Source organism: Neofelis nebulosa, chromosome 5 (genome assembly GCF_028018385.1).
Source record: "Neofelis nebulosa isolate mNeoNeb1 chromosome 5, mNeoNeb1.pri, whole genome shotgun sequence".
NCBI lineage: Eukaryota > Metazoa > Chordata > Mammalia > Carnivora > Felidae > Neofelis > Neofelis nebulosa.
In genome coordinates this window covers 93,499,381-93,521,290 of record NC_080786.1, presented here as the reverse complement: position 1 = coordinate 93,521,290, position 21,910 = coordinate 93,499,381, and the positions used below count along the sequence as shown (strand labels likewise).

Genomic DNA, 21,910 nt, shown 5'->3' with positions numbered 1-21,910 from the left:
CAATCACAACTTTTCTTATTAATTCCTAGATAATTCCAAATTCATGAATGAACAATGGTCTTGCAGCTTAATTCAACTTAAATCTTTACTGAAAACTATTTTGATGCCATTGGCTAATAAACATAATGATAAAGAAAGTCCCTATTCATTATAAAATAATGTGGCAAGTCTATCACATATAAAATATATGAAATTTGCTGTATGATTGTTCATTTTTTGCATAAACTCAAATCCTGAGAGAAGAGTATTTATTTTACTGGTGGTCAGCTACCTCCAGATACTCAAAGCAATCATAAAATTTTAAAGGGAGAAAATAGAAAAGAACAGATTTTTATAGATCCCCTAATTATCATAAGGATTCATTACTATATTATCTCAAAAAAACTGAGAAATGAATTGGGCACCTATAAGATCACTTTCATAGAAAATTCAAATCTATTCTTCTTTTTAAATTTTTTAAAAATGTTTTTATTTATTTTTGAGAGAGAGGGAGTGTGTGAACACGAGCAGGGGAGGAACAGAGAGAGAGGGAGACACAGAATCTGAAACAGGCTCCAGGCTCTGAGGCATCAGCACAGAGCCCAATGTGGGGGCTTGAACTCATGAACCACGAGATCATGACCTGAGCCGAAGTTGGACACTCAACCAACTGAGCCACCCAGGCACCCCTCAAATCTATTCTTGAAGCCCTGATTAGCAATACTGACAATATCTGTTTAAACTATAAAATGTGTTTAATAACATTTAACTTTAAAGGCTAACCAACACAACTTGTTTTCTGATTTACAACTTAGATCAGGAAAACTAGAGAAGTTACATCAGAATTAGTTATGAGTTTTTATGTCAATGAAACATCACGGATATCCAATATTTAGCAAACAAATATACAAGATCAACAAGATTTTAGAGCTATATTAAACACATACACAAAACCTATACAATGCTTATTAACCTCCAGGCAGTAAGATTTAGTACATACTACTCACACATACCACAACACAATGTCTATTAATCTCAATGTAATATATAACTTCAGGTCACCAAGTAGGTAGTAAACTAGTACAGGGTCTTTATGCTTAAAACTGTAAAAGGGATCAAGAAGCTGGATATTCCAAAGTGCCCCGGGATCCTAATTCCTTTATCTCATATCACCTTCAAAACATCTATAGACAGTGATCGTGGAACTACAGTAGGGTTGTGACTATGTTCCTTACATACAAATGCAAGATGACAAGACAACACATATTTCAGAGTTGGCCTACAACTACAAATTGATTAACTAACACTTAAACAAATAAGCCCTATATGAAAATGAAAAGTCTTAAACCATCAATAAATAACAAAGTAACAGTTTCTACTAAAATCTATTAAATAAGCACAAACCAATACTAGGTGAAAAATGAATTAAAAGGACCATAATGGTGGTGATAAGAAAAGCTCTAGATACAAAGATTTATAAGATATGATGGCAAGCATGAGACAGGGACTTATTACAGAAAGCCACTTAGCTTCATGACTAATTTCATTTGTATCGTATATGAACTGAAATCAATGACAAACAGAATAAATTATCACAAGATTCTAAACTATAATCCATAGGAAAATGACATAATTCTAATAAGCTAAACATAAATGACAAATAGAATAGCAATATGCCCAGAGAATTATAGTATGGTGAGCTCAAGTACATCAAGTGAAAACCTGGGGATAAAAGAAATGCTGAATGACTGCACTATAGTATGGTCGAACTAAGGCCCAAACTCTTGTTTTTGTGGTCTATGAACTAAGAACTGATTTTACAAATAATCATTTTGATGACACAGATATCAATTTGATAGGGAATACTAACTTTTAACTCCAGTGAAGAGAAATGTTATAGCCCTCCCTCAAAAGAACTCCATTCCTCTAAAAGAACTCCATTCCTCTAATTAGTAGCCTTGTATTACAAAAAAAACTATACTCAATTATTAATATATTTTGATGTTCCTCGATGAAAAACTTGAAGAAATTTGTTTTCTCTTGTTGCCTATCTCTATGACATCCTTGATTTGTGTTTTAGCCCACTAAGCCTAAAATATTGTATCTAGCCCTCCAAAGAAAAAGTTTGCCAAACCCTGTATTGGAATATTAATTTGAATAATGGGGAATGAACTTTTCTGAAACAAAAAAGACCAAATTATTTGAACTCAGATCTGAGTGTAATGTGAGAATCAGAAAGGAGCAGATCTGCTGAACAAAGGTTAAATTTTAATGTGGAACTGAAAGATGGTTACCCAAAAAAGACTGCATATACCACAGAGGTTTCAGGTGTAAATCATAAAAAATATGGATAGTTAAGAATATTCTTGATCACACAGTAGTCTCTTCAACCATACTCACAAAATCACCTTATCAAAAGTAACATATTTTTATAGAATGAAACGCAAGGATTTTTAAGTAACAATCATAGTTCTGTGAACAACTGGTAAAAGCTACTGAGGAGTTATGGCTAAGCAAATAAAAACTAAATTCAAGCTATCTAGATACAAAGCAGATTGGGTTCCAAAGTAGTGATTTGATATTGGAAGTCTTTAAGGAAACACTGCAAATCCATCCTGTCAGGAATGTAAGTAAGATGGTTCTTTCACTGATTGGAGAGTTGAACTACAAGACCCCTGGGGAGATTTTCAATTTTACATTTTTAAGAAATATTTAGAAAATCAAGACTAAAACCCAAAAGACAGCAGGTACTGCTGCTTTGAACAAACTGTAACCTTAGAATGAAGCTATCTAGTGGTGTAAATATATAGACACTAGATTTTTTTTAAAGGGGGTGGGAAATTTAAGGTCTCAAATATTAAAAACTCTTAAAAATTACATTTAAAAACTCAATTAAAATCTCAGCCCTACTGTTCTTAAGACACAATATTAATTCCAAGATAGTAATATTTTAAATCTAGTGTTGGTAATAAAAGTGCTGATAAAATCTAATAATTAAAATTATATTAAGCCCATAAGTCAAAATTCTACTTCTATCAATGCTCTGTTTGTACATGTTGATATTTACATATATTGAAAAAAATACAAGCATCATGTGCTCAACAGACAGGACATGGCGAGCAAAAATACACATAACTTATGCTTTTATTTGGTGTATATACATTTTAGTGATCTTAAGGCTTTTGAGTACTTTAAATAACAGATATATCCTTGTTTTATGCATACGATATATCTAAAATACCTTTTATAGGATCATATAACAAAAAAATAACTCAATTAGAAACCAAAAGGCTGTGTTCTTATACTTCCTCTATACCTGACCCTGTTATGTGATCTTTTCCATTTGTGAAGTTTTCCCTGGGTGTTTGTGATATGGAGTCTTAGAATAACAAAAAAATTCACTGCATTCAAAAACTCTGATTCAAATTCTCACCTTGATTATTTCCACCAACTGATCCACACCACTGTCCCCTGGAAATATTGGTTGTCCTAGCAACAGCTCAGCCAACACACAACCTGCAGACCATACGTCTGTAGAAAGAGAAAACAAGAGTTAGTAATGCGTGTAGCTTAAGATGCATTGGAAACTATTTGTATACATGTTCTAATTTCACATTGATCCCAGAATAAATATCACAAGCAAAAAAGTGTAGAATCCAAAACCGAGGGAAGAAAGCCCTCAAACCATCCCTAAAGTGTTAAATTTACCAAAGAGGAAACAAAGCTGATAAGAAAATTCCAACAAAGCGGTAAAGTCTATTTAATTATCAAATATCAGATGTTCAAATCTTCAACAACCAAGGCAGGGGATTACAGCCCAAACATAGGGCATGCTTATCTACTTATCATACTTTAAAATAAGTCAAAGTGACACAACCTCTGTACATTAGCAGTGCTTACAGAACAGCCACAAACAAGGGTTCAATCTCTTGTCCACAGGGTTTTAGGCCAATGCAAATTAGGATAAAAAATTTTAAACCTTAAATGGTTGGCTTCTGTTTTGTAATACAATTGACAGGAAAATGTGCTTAAATGTATTATCATTTTTAAATACAAATATATAGAGGAATGAATTGTATTTCATAAATCCAAAAAACAGAAAAGGAAGGAAAACTTCCAAATTTACTCTATGAGACCAGTATTACCCTGATACCAAAACCAGATAAAGAATCCAATTAAAAAGAGACCTACAGGCCAATATCCCTGATGAACATGGATGCAAACCGAACCCAACAATACATTAAAAAAAAAAAAAAAATTCAACACAATCAAGTGGGATTTATTTCTGGGTTGCAAGGGTGGTTCAATATTCACAAATCAATCAATGTAATACACCACATTAATAAAAGAAAGGATAAGAACCATATGGTTATTTCAATAGATGCAGAAAAAGCATTTGACAAAGTACAACATCCATTCATGATAAAAACCCTCAACAAAGTAGGTTTAGAGACACATACCTCAACATCATAAAGGCCATATATGAAAAACCCATAGCTAATATCATCCTAAATATGGGAAAACAGAGCTCTTCCTCTCTGGTCAGGAATAAGACAGGATGACCACTGTCACCACTGTTATTTAACACAATACTGGAAGTTCCAGCCTCAGATATCAGACCAAAAAAAGAAATGAAAGGCACCTAAATCAGCAAGGAAGAAGTAAAACTTTCAGTATTTGCAGAATACATGACACCTTATAGAAAACCCAAAACTAAAAAAAATGCTAGAACTGATACACGAATTCAGTAAACTCACAGGATACAAAATAAATGTCCAGAAATCTGTTGCACTTCTATACATCAGTAATGAAACAGCAGAAAAAGAAATTAAGGAAACAATTCCATTCAAAATTGCTGCAGAAACCATAAGATACCTAGGAATAAACCTAACCAAAGAGGTGAAAGACCTGTACTCTGAAAACTATAAAACACTGAAGGGGGGCGGGGAGGTGAAGCAGAAATGGAAAGACATTTCATGCTCATGGATCAGAAGAACAAATACCGTTGAACTGTCTATACTACCCAAAGCAATCTATACATTTAATGCAATCCCTATCAAAATACCACCAAGCAATTTTTGCAGAGCTAGAACAATCCTAAAATTTGTACAGAACCACAGAAGAGCTCAAATAGCCAAAGCAACCTTGAAAATGAAAAGCAATGTTGGGAGCATCACAATTCTTGACTTAAAGTTGTATTACAAAGCTGTAGTGATCAAAACAGTATGGTACTGGCACAAAAACAGACACATAGATCAACAGAACAGACCAGAAAACCCAGAAAAGAATCTACAACTATATGGTCAATCTTCAATAAAGCAGGGAAGAATATGCAATGGGAAAAAGATAGTCTCTTCAACAAATGGTGCTGGGAAAACTGGACAGCAACACGCAAAATAATGAAACTGGACTTTCTTACACCAAACACAAAAATAAATTCGAAATGGATTAAAGATTTAAAAATAAGACCTGATGGGGCGCCTGGGTGGCTCAGTCGTTTAAGTGTCTGACTTCAACTCAGGTCATGAGCTCACAGTTTGTGAGTTCGAGCCCTGCATCGGGCTCTGTGTTGATAGCTCAGAGACTGGAGCCTGCTTTGGATTCTGTGTCCCTCTCTCTCTCTACCTCTCCCCCACTTGTACTCTGTCTCTCTCTCTGTCTCTCTCTCTCTCTCTCTCTCTCTCTCTCTCAAAGATAAACATTAAAAAAATTTTTTTAATAAAAATAAGACTTGAAACCATAAAAATCCTAGAAAAGAATATAGACAATAACCTCTCTGACACTGGCTACAGAAACTTCTTTCTAGATATGTCTCCTGAGGCAAGGGAAACAAAAGCAAAAATCAACTATTGGGAATTCGTGAAAATAAAAAGCTTCTGCACAGCGAAGGAAACAATCAACAAAACTAAACGTCAGCCTACAGAATAGGAGAAGATATCTGCAAATGACATATCTGATAAAGAGTATCCAAGATCTATAAAGAACTTGTCAAACTCAACACACCAAAAATGGGCAGAAGACATGAACAGACATTTTTCCAAAGACAAACCGATGGCTAAAAGCAATATGAAAAGATGCTCAACATCACTCCATCATCAGGGAAATAAAAATCAAATCTACAATGAGATATCTCACCTCACATCTGTCAGAATGGCTAAAATCAACAACACAAGGTGTTGGCAAGGATGTGGAGAGAGGGGAACCCTAGTGCACTATCGGTAGGAATGCAAACTGGTACAGCCATTCTGGAAAACAGTATGGAGGTTCTTTAAAAAAAAAAATAGAGCTACCCTACAACCCAGCAATTGCAGTACTAGGTACTTATCTAAAGAATACAAAAATCCTAATTCAAAGGGATACACACACCCCAATGTTTATAGCAGTATTATCTACAATAACTAAATTATGGAAACAGCCCAAGTGACCATCGACTAATGAATGGATAAAGAAGATACGGTATATATGTGATGGAATATTAGCCATAAAAAAGAGCAAAATCTTGCCATCTGCAACAGCATGGATGGAACTAGAGTGTTATGCTAAGCGAAGTCTGACGAATGAGAAATACCATATGATTTCATATGTGTAATTTAAGAAACAAATGAGCAAAGAGAAAAAAAATATACACAGAGGCAAGGCAAGAAGCAGAATCTTAACTATAGAGAAGAAAGTGATGGTTATCAGAGGGGAAGTCGGTAGGGGGATGGGTTAAGTAGATGATGGGGATTAAGGAATGCACTTGCTGTGATGAGCACTGGATGTTGTATAGAAGTGTTGAATCATTATACTGTACACCTGAAATTAATATTACACTGTATGTTAACTGGAATTTAAGTAAAAGCTTTAAAAAAGGACAAAAAAAAAAAAAGGGAAATCCTTGAAGAGGTCAAGGTTAAGATTAGAGATACAATCATTAATTTTCAATATGTAAGTTTTGTTATTATTATGGTATATCCAGGTGGTAATTTGGGTAAGAAGCGGACTATATATAGTATCTGGTATGAGGATGGTTTATTTAACTGTGCATTGCTTATTTTAGCCAACTAGAAGTTTTCTGTACTTAGTTTTTCAATAAATGAATTTTTCATGTTAAAAAAAAGAAAAAAGTACCAGGTGAAAGGACGTTAGGGTAAAGAAAAGCTTCATGATAGCAAAGGACAAGCACAAAGGAAAACAAGAGATGTGAGAATGAATATCAAGGTATATGAAAGCAAGCAGAGTCAGAAACCAAGCAGAATGAGTACCAAGAGAAAATGAAATATGTAAACTACAACTGAGGAGAGAAAAGAAATGAAGGAGGGAAGAGTCCAAATTTGGATGGGAATGTGAGATCTGAGCCTGCCAGCTAGTTATTTTGTTGTAAAATTAAAATACTTTAAGAAAAAAAAAAAAACCAAGACAAAATAATTCACTTTTACCTCAATCCTGAGAGCAAACTTTTAAAATAAGTTTTAATAATTTATAACTAAATTTAATTAACAAAAAATAATTTAAAGTACACAATACTGGCTTACCCAAGATAGTCCTGGTTTAGATTTACTGTCCTGGGATAATTACTAATAGCATTCCCTTTCTATCTTAAAAGTATTACCAAATAAGAAATTACATGGTTACTCTATTTATGCCTACCATTAAGACTTCCTTCAAGAAAAAGCTAATTTTCAGTTTCTGGAATACTGAGATTCCTGGGTTTTGTCTGAACCAACAATCAAATGCTTTAGGAGATGAACATAAATCATTGCTAGGCTTTCTCATCTACTAGCAGGAAAGAAAAATGGTCAATGACATTGGAACAACGAATAATTCAAAAGGTCTGATGTGGTTAGATGCACTATCAAAAGGGATTAGAAATCCCGGCTCCAGTGACTAACTTTTTACTGACCTAGGAAAATAAGGATTCAACAATTTTATTTAAGAAATTCAAGTTGATTTTGTCCAGTTCTAAGCAATGATAACCAAGACAACTATTTTGCAAACACCGAAAGAGCCCTCCTTGATATATTAGATAGTTGCTAAATGAAGAAAATATCAAAACCTGCTAACAAAACTTTACTTCACTCAAAGTCAAGTAATACTAACTCTTAAAATGAAGTGGAAAAGATGTATATCTTCATGAACATAAATGCTTTATCTTGATCTACGTTTAAAAATATACCTTTACCTAGGTAACTAGATGGAAGGTAATATGCACTCATTTCTTTCCTCTATAGAGAATAATTCATCTCAGAAGACAAGGCTGGAAAAATTGCAGAAGAATAATTAAATGTTCATTAAAAACCATGGGAAATGGTTTTTCCCATTGTATTCTCTATCCTCCAGTGCAACAAGTCTTAAAGTATGGTCTGAAGGGTCCTGGGCTTCCTAGACCTTTTCAGAGCTCAGACATCCTTCTTAGGCAGGACTTAGGTACAAATATGGGAGACAAGGAGCAAACCATTAAGGGATACTATTGCTTAGTAGTTGCCACAGATTTAGGTAGCAACTACACCAGTGGTCTATCATTCACTTTCTGAGAGATACCAAAATCTATTCTGTTCATAGTTCGTGGGACAAATGAATAATATTCTCCAAAGAGAATAAAACAGAATTAACAGAAGGCACGAAAAGTAAGTGTTTTGGCCCACTGACTTATCTGGTTATTTGGGGTTTCAGCCAAAATAGCATTCCTCTTCATACTTAACTCTAATTCCTGGTTAAAGTGTTCAAGACTACCTAGTTTAACATACTTAATCCACAGAAAAGGAAATTAAGGCACAATAAAGTTCAGTGACTTGTCCAAGGTAAAGTTACTGAGTAGCAGAGGTAGGCCTGGAATCCAATTTCAATTCCCAATCAAGGTACTGTCTTTTTTTTTTTTTTTTAATGTTTATTTATTTTTGAAAGAGAGAGCATGCATGCATGCGAGGGTGGAGGAGGGACAGAGAGAGGGAGACAGAGAATCCGAAGAGGGCTCCACACTGACAGCAGAGAGACCAATGTGGGGTTCAAAGCCATGGAACCGCAGGATCATGACCTGAGTCGAAGTCGGGTGCTTAACAGACTGAGCCACCCAGGCGCCCCTAGACATTACTGTCTTGAATAACTGCCTCACTATTGAAGAATAGCTACTTGTCTCTTCAAGGGCCTGTAAACTCAATTCCTGGTCCTAAAGAAGCCTTTTGTTCTCTGCCATTTCTCAGCAAGACAATATAATCAAAGCCATCAGCTTTAGTTCTGGTTATATCTAAATATGACAATACTCTAACTGGAAACAGCTACTCTTTCATTTCAAATAACACTGTTAAAAATATTCCTAAAATGTACCTGCATTAGTACACTATTAAGTATTTTTGTTTTTGTCTGTCTACAAATCTCCCAGAGTCATGAGAGGAAATATCCAAGTCTAAAAAGGGAGGTTAGGGCTCCTGGCTGGCTCAGTCAGTTAAGTATCGGTTTCTTGATTTTGGTTCAAGTCATGATCTCACGGTTCATGAGTTCAAGCCCTGTGTCAGCGGAGCCTGTGTGGGATCCTCTCTGCCCCTCCCCAGCTCATGCTTGCTCCCTCTCTCTCTCTCTCTCTCTCTCTCAGAATAAATAAACTTAAAAAAAGGGGAGGGGGTCAAATCTAGGTTTATTATGGTTCAAAAGACCTCAGCTGAGGTGAGTCCTAAGCCTAGAAAGTCAGATTCTGGCTTTAGCCATACAAAGGAGGTTACTGAAAAGCAGGTACTCATAATATCCAGAGAAGTGGTTCATAAGAGAGAAAATGGACTAAAAGGCTCCTCTTTTGTGAGACAATTTCAAAGAACTGCTAGGCACATGGACCTTTATAGAAGAGTGCTAGGCACTCTTAAGCAGGTCACAAGTTCATAATAAACATGCCTTATTGAGTCAGATGATACGGTCATGACTTTTTAAAAAGAAGCAAACTACATTTACTTTCAGTGACCCTGGCACAACTCATCCCAATATCTGGTATGCAGATGATCAGTATCATATATTTGAATAAAATATAAAGCAGCTGGAAAATCCAATGATATTTCCAAAGATAAAGGGCTTAGACTTAAATTTGCTCTCATGGAGAATCTAGTTAACAAATACCGCAAGTGAATACCATCTTACATTTCTACAGTACTTTCACTAACATTGTATTTAATCACCACAGCCACTCAGAAAGGTAGGCAGAACTGTTAGCAATCTCCACTTCATAGCTTAACTAAGTCATAACAAACCTGGAACTCAAATCTAGTTCTACTCCAATCAAAATACCCTTTTTGCTATTTCTCATTTGTCCCTTAACATACACAGCCATGATGAAACTTTCAGCACTACACACACACACACACCACACACACACACACACACACACACACCCATTGTATTCTCTATCCTCCAGTGCAACAAGTCTTAAAGTATGGTCTGAAGGGTCCTGGGCTTCCTAGACCTTTTCAGAGCTCCTAAAGAGCAAAGCTATTTTCCATAAGAATTGGTGGGTAAGGGGCGCCTGGGTGGCGCAGTCGGTTAAGCGTCCGACTTCAGCCAGGTCACGATCTCGCGGTCCGTGAGTTTGAGCCCCGCGTCGGGCTCTGGGCTGATGGCTCGGAGCCTGGAGCCTGTTTCCGATTCTGTGTCTCCCTCTCTCTGCACCTCCCCTGTTCATGCTCTGTCTCTCTCTGTCCCAAAAATAAATAAAAAACGTTGAAAAAAAAAAAATTTAAAAAAAAAAAAAAAAAAAAGAATTGGTGGGTAAAACCTGTGGGCCCCTTGGCACAAATCAAATTGCTCTTTGGCATTTTGTCCTTTGGCAAAATAAAAATGGTAATGTGGGGGTGCCTGGGTGGCTCTGTTGGTTGAGCGTCTGACTTTGGCTCAGGTCATGATCTTGTGGTCTGTGAGTTCGAGCCCCGTGTCGGGCTCTGTGCTGACAACACAGAGCCTGGAGCTTGCTTCAGATTTTGTGTCTCCCTCTCTCTCTGCTCCTCCCCCGCTCATGCTCTGTCTCTCTCTCTCTGTCAAAAATAAACATCAAAAAACATTTTTTTAAAATGGTAATGTGTTTCTGTCCAGAGGTCTGTGCTCAACAGAGAATTTCCACTTGTATTATTTTTTTATTATTACTACTTAAAAAACTTTTTTTTTTTAAATTTTAGAGAGAGTGTACATGTAAGCAGGGGAGAGGTACAGAGGGAGAGGAAGGGGGAAGGGGGGCAAAGGGGAGAGGGAGGGGAAGGGAGGGGGGATCTAAAGCAGGCTCCATGCTCAACGTGGAGCCTGAAGCAGGGCTCTATCCAATGACCCTGGGATCATGACCTAAGCTGAAATCAAGAGTTTGATGCTCAACCAAATGAGCCACTCAGGCGCCCCTCCACTTGAATTAAAAGACAAAAACTGTTCACATTGTGGTTTTTCTTAGTTTTCTGTAACCATGGTTGGTTTTTTTCGTTGGTTTGTTTGGAATCTGCATGCTCTTGTTTCTGTTTTTGGACTAAGGAATTCTCTTCAGAAATAGTATACAACAATAAAATAATTTTGACCTCTACCTACACACCTAGCCTGAAGTTGCTCTCCTTTCTTAGCTTCACTATTCATGTCCAGCTGATGGTACTCTATGTTCTCTATTAGTGGGCTAAAATGGGGTAGAAGAGGTCACTGAAGACTGAAGCAAACAGTCCCTTTTCAATTCATGCTATCACTAAAGATATTTTGTGAAGACTTCTACAGAATCAGAATCAGAATCATTAGCCAAACTAATGAAAAAGTCAAAATTATTTTTTGTGACCTGACTTAAAATTAAATAACCCACTGGGACAGCCTAGTAGGAATGTCAACAATATGACCATCCTATCATTTTCACCATAAACATAATGGATGTAAATTCTCCACCAGTGATCAAGCTCAGAAGTTAGTATTTCAGGGGAATTGCAATTTTTAAAAAGAAAAGATATACTTAGGAATGATTTGAAATTTTAGGTTAAAAACAAATGTAATCATAATGGAACCACGCACTCATAAAGAATAGCTTTATTTTTCTAAAAATCATAGAAACTGTAAAATAAAATAGTAAAGGTATCTTAAATTCTAAAAGTTGAAATTTAAAATATTTTACACATTTTTGTACATCTGTCTTTAAGAAGAAACAGACTTTAGGTCACTCTTATTTTTATATTTAAGTTAAAGTATAGATTAGTAATACTAAATTACTAAAAACAAGATACAAGTAACAATTACAAGCCATTATATTCATATTCAGTACTTACCTATACTAGAGGTATAATCAGTGGCTCCAAAGATCAACTCTGGTGCCCTATAGTACCGAGAACAGATATACGAAACATTGGGTTCTCCTCGGACCAGCTGCTTTGCACTAATGAAAAAAAATAAAAAGCAGAAATTCTTTAAACTAAGTCTAAACCTTAAGAGAAGCTAAATGCTATCATTCACAACACTGACCATTTATCTAAGATTCACACAATCCATTCACACAACATACAAAAAGGAAAATATAAAACGTAACTATCTGACAAAAGAAACAAAGTTTTAACATAACAGTATTTAAAAAAGAAAAATAACAGTAGCTTTTAAAGAATGCATTTGTCAACTGTTACCGAAGGAAAAAGAGACAAAGTCATAAAAGGATAAATGCTAAATTTCTTGTGATCCTCTTTTCCTTGAATACTACCTCTAAAATACAAAGGAAGGGCAGAAAAAGAAGTACCTCCACCCACTAAAAGCATAATAACGGATTATAAGAATGAATACTTCTCCAATATATTTCTGGCAGAAATTGATCACTCTCTTTTACTTTGGCTTCTGCCTCGGAATGACTATCCCAAGGCTTACAGACCCCAATCTACTTTATTTTTCCACTATGTAGGTCCCTTTATTAATTGTCTAAACATACATTACCCAATAAAGAATACAGGCCCTCTACTTTTGGACACAGATGATTCACGGTCTCTAAATTCTAACTCTGCTGTCTGAAGTTTAGTTACATGTTCTCTACTCCAACTTTCCTTCCAAAATACTTTGTGGCATGTATTTTAAATATTAAAGTAAATTAAAATTAGTTTCTTTTGAGATGTCTCTCAAGATCATTTGAAGATACACTGAAATAAACACCTGTAGAAGCTGACTACCTTGGCATATGATGACAGCAAAGATAGAGGCAATAAATACAAACACAACAAAATCAAAATACTAAGAATGTAAGTAACAAAGAAAGGGAAAACTCTGAGGTAATGGTGTAGGAAAACAGAGAAGAGACAAATGAAAATAGTCATAAAGGTTTCAAAGTTTGGATTTTTCTTTTCTTCCATTTATTTCTGGTCAATGGTAACTCTTACCTTAACCTGTTCTTTCTTCATTACAACTTTTGAAGGTGGGAGGCAGTATATTTTTTAATATTCTCCCCCAGTACTGACACAGAGCAACAATTTCATAAATTAATAATATCAATCCTTGTTTTTAGGCTGCGTGAAAATTAAGACACCTTTTCAGCTCAACTGATAAAACTTTTCTAAATTAAAAAAAAAAGGATTCTTTTTATTAACAAGATAGATACCTATTATATAGTCAGAAAATTCACTATAAGAAGGTAATATCGGAAACCCTGTAGGTTTCCTCAATACTTGATGAAGCTACCTTCTCTCCTTCAGGTGAGGCTGTTTGTTACTTCCTGCCCTTTGAAGGATAAGAGGATCCAATGCAGTGACTACAAATAGTTCTGAGAAAGTCCAACTCTTCAACCTATTTCCAGGCCTTATTTCATCCAGTAAAGAATTACTGAAAGAGAGTAATACTGCTTTGTTCAAGTCACCATCAACCTGGCACTAAGAATCTAAAGTGTATGGAAAACTCTAGTTGCCCAAACCAACTATTAAAAACAAAACAGGCAGTTTCGTTACTTATCAGAGCTATTAAAAATGACCTATTACCATACAAGTGAAATCCCTATTCCAAATAGATTAGAACAAAACAACTTCTATATCCCAATAAAAAGGTCCATAGCAACAGTGTTCTGACACTATAGCGAGAACAGAAACTTCACTGAGCTTGATGTCTCACAGTCTCTTCACAGTTCATAGTAATCAGTCACTGTCAGTGCAGAAGACACCCTGTGACAGTAATACTCAACTGATCTCCAGTTTGTCCTACAGATAGAAATTAAGCAGTAGTGCTTTGTTTCCATCATCAGATAACAGTTTTGATTTAATATCCTTCAGCCTTTCTGATAGTTTAGGGAAGAGTTATAGCCTACAAAATGAGCTGAATCCCACAATAGGTGTCTGAATTCAGTGAACTGTAAAAAGGGGATGGTATGAAGGAGCACACTCTTGTGAGACTAAGAATGAATTCCTGACAGAGCAGATGTTCTTGTTTTTTAAAGACACTCTTAAGAGACAGCCTGTGGAAAATGTATCTTATATTAAACCTAAAATTTAAACTGTAAGTTAATACAAAACTATTACAAAGAGGTGGGAACAGAGATATTAGGAGGTGTAGGTCACTATCTATGAAAAGCTGAAAAGTAAGAATTTGTGAGGATGAAAAAAATTGGAGAGAATTCAAGTTATGTTGCAATGTCTTAGGGATTGAGAGGAGAGAAACTAATCTAGGGGGAAGAAGGTTAACTAAGTTATATGAATATATAAGTTTGGTTTCATGTTGAGAGGTAGATCAAAGAGGTACAAGATGTGGAACACTATGAAAATAAAAAGGATGAAGTTTTATTACACAATATATTATTACCAAGGAATTAGTTTAAGAAAACAAAGTGCACTAGAATTTGCAGAAAAGGAGAATAAGAGACTCATTTAAAGAGGAAAAGGAAGAAACCACTGCTACTAAGGTTAACACTGAAGTGGAAAAAAATGCAGTAATGAATGATAATATTTTAAAAAATTTATTATTATTGAGAAAGGAATATAAACACAATAAAAAATTCAAACGATACAGAAGTACCATCAATGAAAAAACAACTATACTATACTCCCAGTTTCCCTTCTTAAGGGGCAACCAATGTTGTGGTTTTATTATGTATCATTCCAGAAATAATCATATACCTGTATACACGTGGCTATACTATGTGTGTTTTTAAAACACAAAAAGGAACATACTGTATATAGTTTTGACCTTGCCTTTTCAATTTAATATTTCTTAGACATCACTCCTTTTAAATTCAGACAGCTACCTCATTATCTTTTACAGTTGTATGTATTACATTTTATGTGTATACTCTTGAATTTATCTGGTCATTTTCCTACTGACATTTATAAACAATGCTATAATAAAAATCCCTGTATATACACTATTTTAAAGTATTTCTAAGGGAATAATTCCTAGGAATTAAATTGCTGGATGAAAGACTATAGACATTTATAATTATAACAGAATTTACCAAAGCTATTCTCACAAGAACCTGTACTAGTTTATACTCCCTGAATAAGGACTATGGTATTTTTAGACTGACACTGTAAAAGGCATATATTTTTAAAAGAGCATATGGGGCGGTAGGGTGAGGTAGGGGAGGAGTGAAAGAAAGAAGAAAAGAGAGCTAGCTTACCTTCCAAAGTCACAGAGTTTTAAGACAGCTGTATCAGGATCCAACAAGAGGTTCTGTGGTTTAATATCCCGATGGCATATTCCAAAGGAATGGATATAGGCTAAACTTCGGAACAGTTGATACATATACAACTGGAATAAACAGTAAAAATTAATTGAAGACTTTCTGCCCCAAACAAATCAGAATCCTTAAGCAGTAAATAAATAAAGCAACAGATTTTCAAAAGAGAACAGCATTCAATCTTTTAAGAGTTTCATGTTATTTCTATATTAGCTAATTGCAGTTGCATTAACCATGCCATATTTGCACCATCCTTTAATAATTTAAAAAAGGAAATGTTACAATGTGCTTTATAATTTTTTATTTTATTGACATCTTGCCTTAAGCCCGCTAAGATGGGCTTCTTTAAAAAAAAACAAAAAACAAACAAAACAAAAGCCAGAGAGGTATTCCAAATCAATGATGACAACAATGATTAGACCAGAAGCCAAGTCTTCTGGTTTTTTTAAGTCCATCATTCTTTACAAGTATGTACAATTTCATCTTCAGAATAACATTTTTCTGAGATGTCAGCCATACAGGTTATTGATACAGGGGCCTGAGAAAACTCACATGTCAAATGAGAAAATTTATAGTTGATGTCCTATCAAGACATCAGTAACTCCGTTATAACAGCATAGCACTCTTCCCGTAATATCCTTCAGAAATAAGTAGACTTTAAAATGCCATTTAATGGGATGCCTGGGTGGCTCAGTTAGTTAAGTGTCTGACTTTGGCTCAGGTCATGATCTCATGGTTTGTAGGTTCAAGTCCCTCGTTGGGCTCTGTGCTGACAGCTCGAAGCCTAGAGCCTCTTTGGATTTGGTGTTTCCCTCTCTCTCTGCCCCTCCCCCACTCGCACTCTCTCCCTCTCTCAAAAATAAAATTAGAAAAAAAAAATACCATTTAGAACAGATCCTAGCTGACTACTGACATCAAATTAAAGAATATTTATTTCAATTCTATTACAAAAAAATACACTGAGGAACTGAGTCTGCGTGGACGAAAGACTCAGACTCTTGGCTGGGGAAAAGAGGTACTTCATGAAGAAAATGAGTTCTTAAACTTCTGTTTATCCCAAGGCTGGTGTTTAAATTTTTCTGACTACTTACCTTCTGACCTCTACCTCAAAGTTACCTCTACATCATGGAAAGAATTTTTGAAATGATTCAAATCAAGGACACCAGTATCTTGGTTAAAACAACATCAACAGTCAAAGGTCAGATAAAGCACTGATATAAGGCATCACCTAAGGAGGCTACTAGTATGACTCAGTTTCTTGAAGTTAACATGAGACCTACTTTCCTTCAAAGGCATTGATGAAAACTACAACTGACTTTCAGTACATCATTAATGTTAATACTGAACTAAAGCTGGAAAAGTTTAAGCCATCTTTAAAATGAAGCATGTTGTTGGGGTGCCCAGGGGGTCAGTCGGTTTAGGGTCCAACTTCAGCTCAGGTCATGATCTTGTGGTTCATGAGTTTGAGCCTCACATCAAGCTCTGGGCTGACAGCTCGGAGCCTGGAGCCTACTTTTTAGATTCTGTGTCTCCCTCTCTGCCCCTTTCCCACTCGTATTCTGTCTCTTTCAAAAATAAATAAAAATTAAAATTTTTTTTAATGAAGCATGCTGCAAAATGTATAGGTAAGGTCTGCATTTTGTCCCAAAGTTAGAATTAAGGAACTTAGGTATCCATATAACTTTTTAAAAGCTTCCTAACTCTACCACAGTATTATTGTTCACAGAATCCATCTTCAAGTCCTAAAGCTTACTCTCAGGATTCTAAAGGTTTGTTTAAAAAAAAAAAAATTTTTAATGTTTATATATTTATTTTTTGACAGAGAGAGAGAGAGAGAGAGGGAGAGAGAGGGAGGGAGAAGGTAGGGAGAGAATATGAATGCAAGCAGGGGAGGGGCAGAGAGAAGGAGAAACAGAATCTGAAGCAGGCTCCAGGCTCTGAGCTGTCAGCACAGAGCCCGATGTGGGGCCCAAACCCATGAACTGGCAGATCATGACCTGAGCCAAAGTTGGACACTAAACCAACTGAACCACCCAGGCACCCCTAAAAGTTTATTTACTACCATTAAGAAAATGAGCTCCAAGAAGAAACTGAGTTCATAGGCATTCGTTTACTAAAGGAGAGAACTTACAAACTCTGTGTCAGGGCACTAATGTCTTAGGTCAGCAATAATCAATGGGAAAAAAGGTTTTCTTGTCAAAAATGCTTAGAGCTTAAATGAGGTTGAGGGGTCTTTTTACTATATTCATTGAGCTGAAAGATCTACTCATTATATTCATTCTCCTCACTTTATCTTTTGAAAAGATAAAGAATGAAATATGCAATTTCATCTTTTGTTTTTTTGACTCTGTAAAAGTTTATTTATTAAAAAAATGGAGAGACCTTCTCTAGATTTATTTTAAAAAAAATCTAGACGCCTATTAAGACAGCAATAACAAGAAAAATAACTTATCATGTGCCAGGCACTATTCTAAATGCTTTGCCTGTGTTTTCATTTAACCTTTATCTAAATAGGTACTGCTATTTGTATTTTACATATAAAATAACTGAGGCACAGAGGTTAAGCAATTAATCCAAATCAGTTACTAAATATTCTATACTGGCTTGGGCTAAGTACACTTCTTTAATAATGATTTCCATATTTTGTTATATTTTTATTCTATTAAATAAAAGTGGAAAATGTAACCATTAAATAGCTTGATCACTAAGTAAAAACTAAAATGACAAACTTAGAAACTCAGGAGGTATTCAACACATTTTTAAATTCAAGATTTATTTAATAGGTACTGTCAAACCAAGAGGTTTCACCCTTTTGTTTTTTTAATTCTTGCAATCACTCTGTGAGATGCTCATTTATCCTCATTTTTACAGAAGTGGTAACTGAAGCCCAATGAACAGTTTGAACAGTTATAATGTTATCAAATCTAACTCCGGTCCAATGTCCTTTCCTCTGTGTTATTAAACCTGTTTAAAACAAATAATAGAATAACAATTTTATAATTCACAAAGATGCTCTCAGCTTTCTTGTGTACTCACACCATATCCTTAAACATGTCTTTCCAATTAAAAAAAAAAAAGTCAAGTTCACAATGATGATTTTCCCAGCATCTGTTTCAGACTTGGATTTTAAAACCGACTTAGTTATAAATGATGCTCATCAGAAAAGAAAGGTACTCAAAAACTTCTTAACTTGTATATTAACCACTGTCAACTACAAAGCAACCCGTAGTATAAGACTGAAGAAAGGACTGACGTAATAATACAATATACTCAACTTCCCCAGAAAAAGTGAAAAAAGTGGAAGTCATAAAATTACAAAGGACTGTAGCTGCCATTTTGGTGACATATATGCTAAACAACCCCTTATTAGATGGGGAGGTTTATGAAGACAAGAGTTATATGGGTTTATCACTTTTACTTCCATCTTCCAATCCAATATTTTTCATGGAAATAGTTTTTTATAAAACTAGGTAGAAGAATAAGTGAAGGAGATCAGATTATCAATTTCAGAAGACGTTTTTATCTTTTTTAGACTCTGAAATGTAAGAATAGATTTGTGTCCTCAAAGAACAATGTCCAGGGCCAATAAATCAGACTCTGGAAGGTCTGTGGTTTATAAAAGAACCATCCTTTTTTCAACAAGGGGGAAGGGGGAATGTTACATCTTTCTTTGTTTGCCAACTTCAATATGCATAATAATATTATTTTCTTTTTTAAAATATACAATGCCAGAGACCTCATCCAAATACATGCTGTCAAAAACATAGAAAGCACAAGGCTCTTCACTACATTATTTCTTAATAGCAAAAACAAAAACAAACAACTGAAAACAATACACCACTAATAGGCTACCAGCTTAATAAATTAGAACATAGCCATATAATACACTAATGTGCAGCTATAAAAAAGGAAGGTGAAATAGCCATATTAATACAGAGCGATTTCCAGAATATCTCTCTCTCTATATGTGTGTGTGTGTGTGTGTGTATATATATATATATATGTGTGTGTGTGTGTGTGTGTGTATATATATATATTAATGTTTATTTATTATCGAGAAACAGAGAGAGACAGAGCATGAGCATGGGAGGGGCAGACACAGAATCTGAAGCAGACTCCAGGCTCTGAGCTGTCAGCACAGAGCCCGACACGGGGCTTGAACTCACATGCCATGAGATCATGACCTGAGCCGAAGTCAGTCACTTAACTGACTAAGCCATCCCGGCGCCCCAACCCTGAATGTATTTTTAATTTAAAAAGTATGACAGAATAAAATGTACATATTATATAATCATTTACATAAAAAGGAGGTGGGGGAATAAAATAATTATATACATTTGCCTATTTATTAACCTATGGTAGGACCAGAAAAATTTTAAATATTTAACTCTGGGGGAAAGAAAGAACAGGGTAGAAGAAACAGGGATAAAAGCTAAACTTATTTGACTATATCTTGTTTTGTAGATTTTACTTTGTAACTATGTAAATATTTTATATCAATTTTGACATAAAATTTAAAGTAACAATTTAAAATTTTTAAAATGCCATCTATAATAAAAGTAAAATGAAATAAAGCTTAATGAGATATAATCACATAGAGAGGAATTATTCAATGTTTCTTTAAAAAAGAAATTTAACTGTTTATACCTAATGAAATATACCATGGGAATAAAAAGAACTGCAAAGAGATCTTAAATTATTTTCAGTTGGTGATGGTAGTGTCAGTATTATTATTATAAGAATATTGTATGTAGAGTATAGGACAGAACAAGTAATTATACTATCATTGAAACTGGAATTTTTAATGTAAGAGAAAGGAAATACAAATGTAGATTGTTGCATCCCCCAATATTTAGTTAGAAATGTCAATATATATTCATTTTGAGGCTAAAAAAAAAAAAGATACCCCATGCTATCTTTGAAAAAATTATCCACATATTTTCTAGCTCTATCCACTAAAAACCCTAGAAAGAGTAACCAACCCTGTAGCAATTAGCACTCCTAACATCCAGACAATGGTCTCAAACACCATTTCTCACTAAAAGAATCAGGTCTCCTTGAAGGAAAGGCTGAGTCCAAGTCTGGGGAAGAAATGTTTAAGATGAATCTAGAACACTATCATGACAGAAAGTGAAGAAGCTAGCAAAGATAATTAAGACTCATGCAAGAAATTTTGAAACAAACATACAACAACAAAAAATATCTCATTGGTCACCTCTGGGGGATGCTATGGAACCAATTCTATGGAATCAACTAATTATTATAAATTTTGGTACATAAAGGGATATAATCAAATATATATCCTGTATTTTTTATATTAACTGTAGTATCTGAGGGTAACCAAAGAGCTGACATGGAAAGTTTCTATTTACAGAACTACTCCAGCTTATAAATTTAAAAAGAACTAATATTAGAATACCAACATTTTGTAAGCCTTGATAAATTAATGAATTTAGGCAATGATCAATGCCCACAACATCACAAAAAAACAGACATTACATGCTTCCTTAGGAAAGCTCTCAACAATATATATGAAGTAGTCTTAAATTTTACAAAAATATATCTAATCACCAATTTTCAGGAAACATATTAACACTACGGTAATCCAATCAGCAAAATCCAGACCAACAAACTGCAGGTCAACTGACCCAAGCTTCTTTAACAACGAAGTTTAAGAGAGAGTGAGTCTATAAAAAAGAAACATTAAACATAAATCAATTAGGGGTGCCTGGGTGGCGCAGTCGGTTAAGCGTCCGACTTCAGCCAGGTCACGATCTCGCGGTCCGTGAGTTCGAGCCCCGCGTCAGGCTCTGGGCCGATGGCTCGGAGCCTGGAGCCTGTTTCCGATTCTGTGTCTCCCTCTCTCTCTGCCCCTCCCCCGTTCATGCTCTGTCTCTCTCTGTCCCAAAAATCAATAAAAAACGTTGAAAAAAAAATTAAAAAAAAAAAAACATAAATCAATTATATGGACCTTACTTAGCTCCCAATTCTAACAAAGAAACTTAAAAACATATGTAATATAACATTTTGGGAATAAAAATAGTAACTAGATATTTAATAATATTGATGATTTACTATTTATTTGTATAGGTAAAGACAATGATATTGTAGCTAAGTTTTTAAAAAGAAAGTCCCTATCATGTACACACATATACTGAAATAGTTACAGATGAAAAGAACATCTGTGATTTGCTTCAAAATAAAGCAAGTAGGGAATAAACGGTGGTGTCGATGAAAAGAATAGCGATGAACTAGTCATTGTTGAAGCTGTATAATGGGGACATGGGGGTTCATTATTTCATTTTCTTTTTTATTTCTATTTGAAACCTT

At 34.9% G+C, this 21,910-nt stretch overlaps 1 protein-coding gene across 3 annotated transcripts in view; it reads right to left on the bottom strand.

Moving 5' to 3' along the window:
• GSK3B (glycogen synthase kinase 3 beta) overlaps positions 1–21,910 on the bottom strand; it is a 195,490-nt gene that overhangs the window by 62,635 nt on the left and 110,945 nt on the right. For all 3 annotated transcript variants that reach the window (XM_058731277.1, XM_058731275.1, XM_058731276.1), the window contains exons 5-7: positions 15,521–15,651; positions 12,216–12,322; positions 3,413–3,510 (exon numbers count right to left, since the gene is read on the bottom strand). In XM_058731277.1, the coding sequence (XP_058587260.1) occupies positions 3,413–3,510; positions 12,216–12,322; positions 15,521–15,651 (336 nt within the window). The remainder of the gene's footprint in view (positions 1–3,412; positions 3,511–12,215; positions 12,323–15,520; positions 15,652–21,910) is intronic.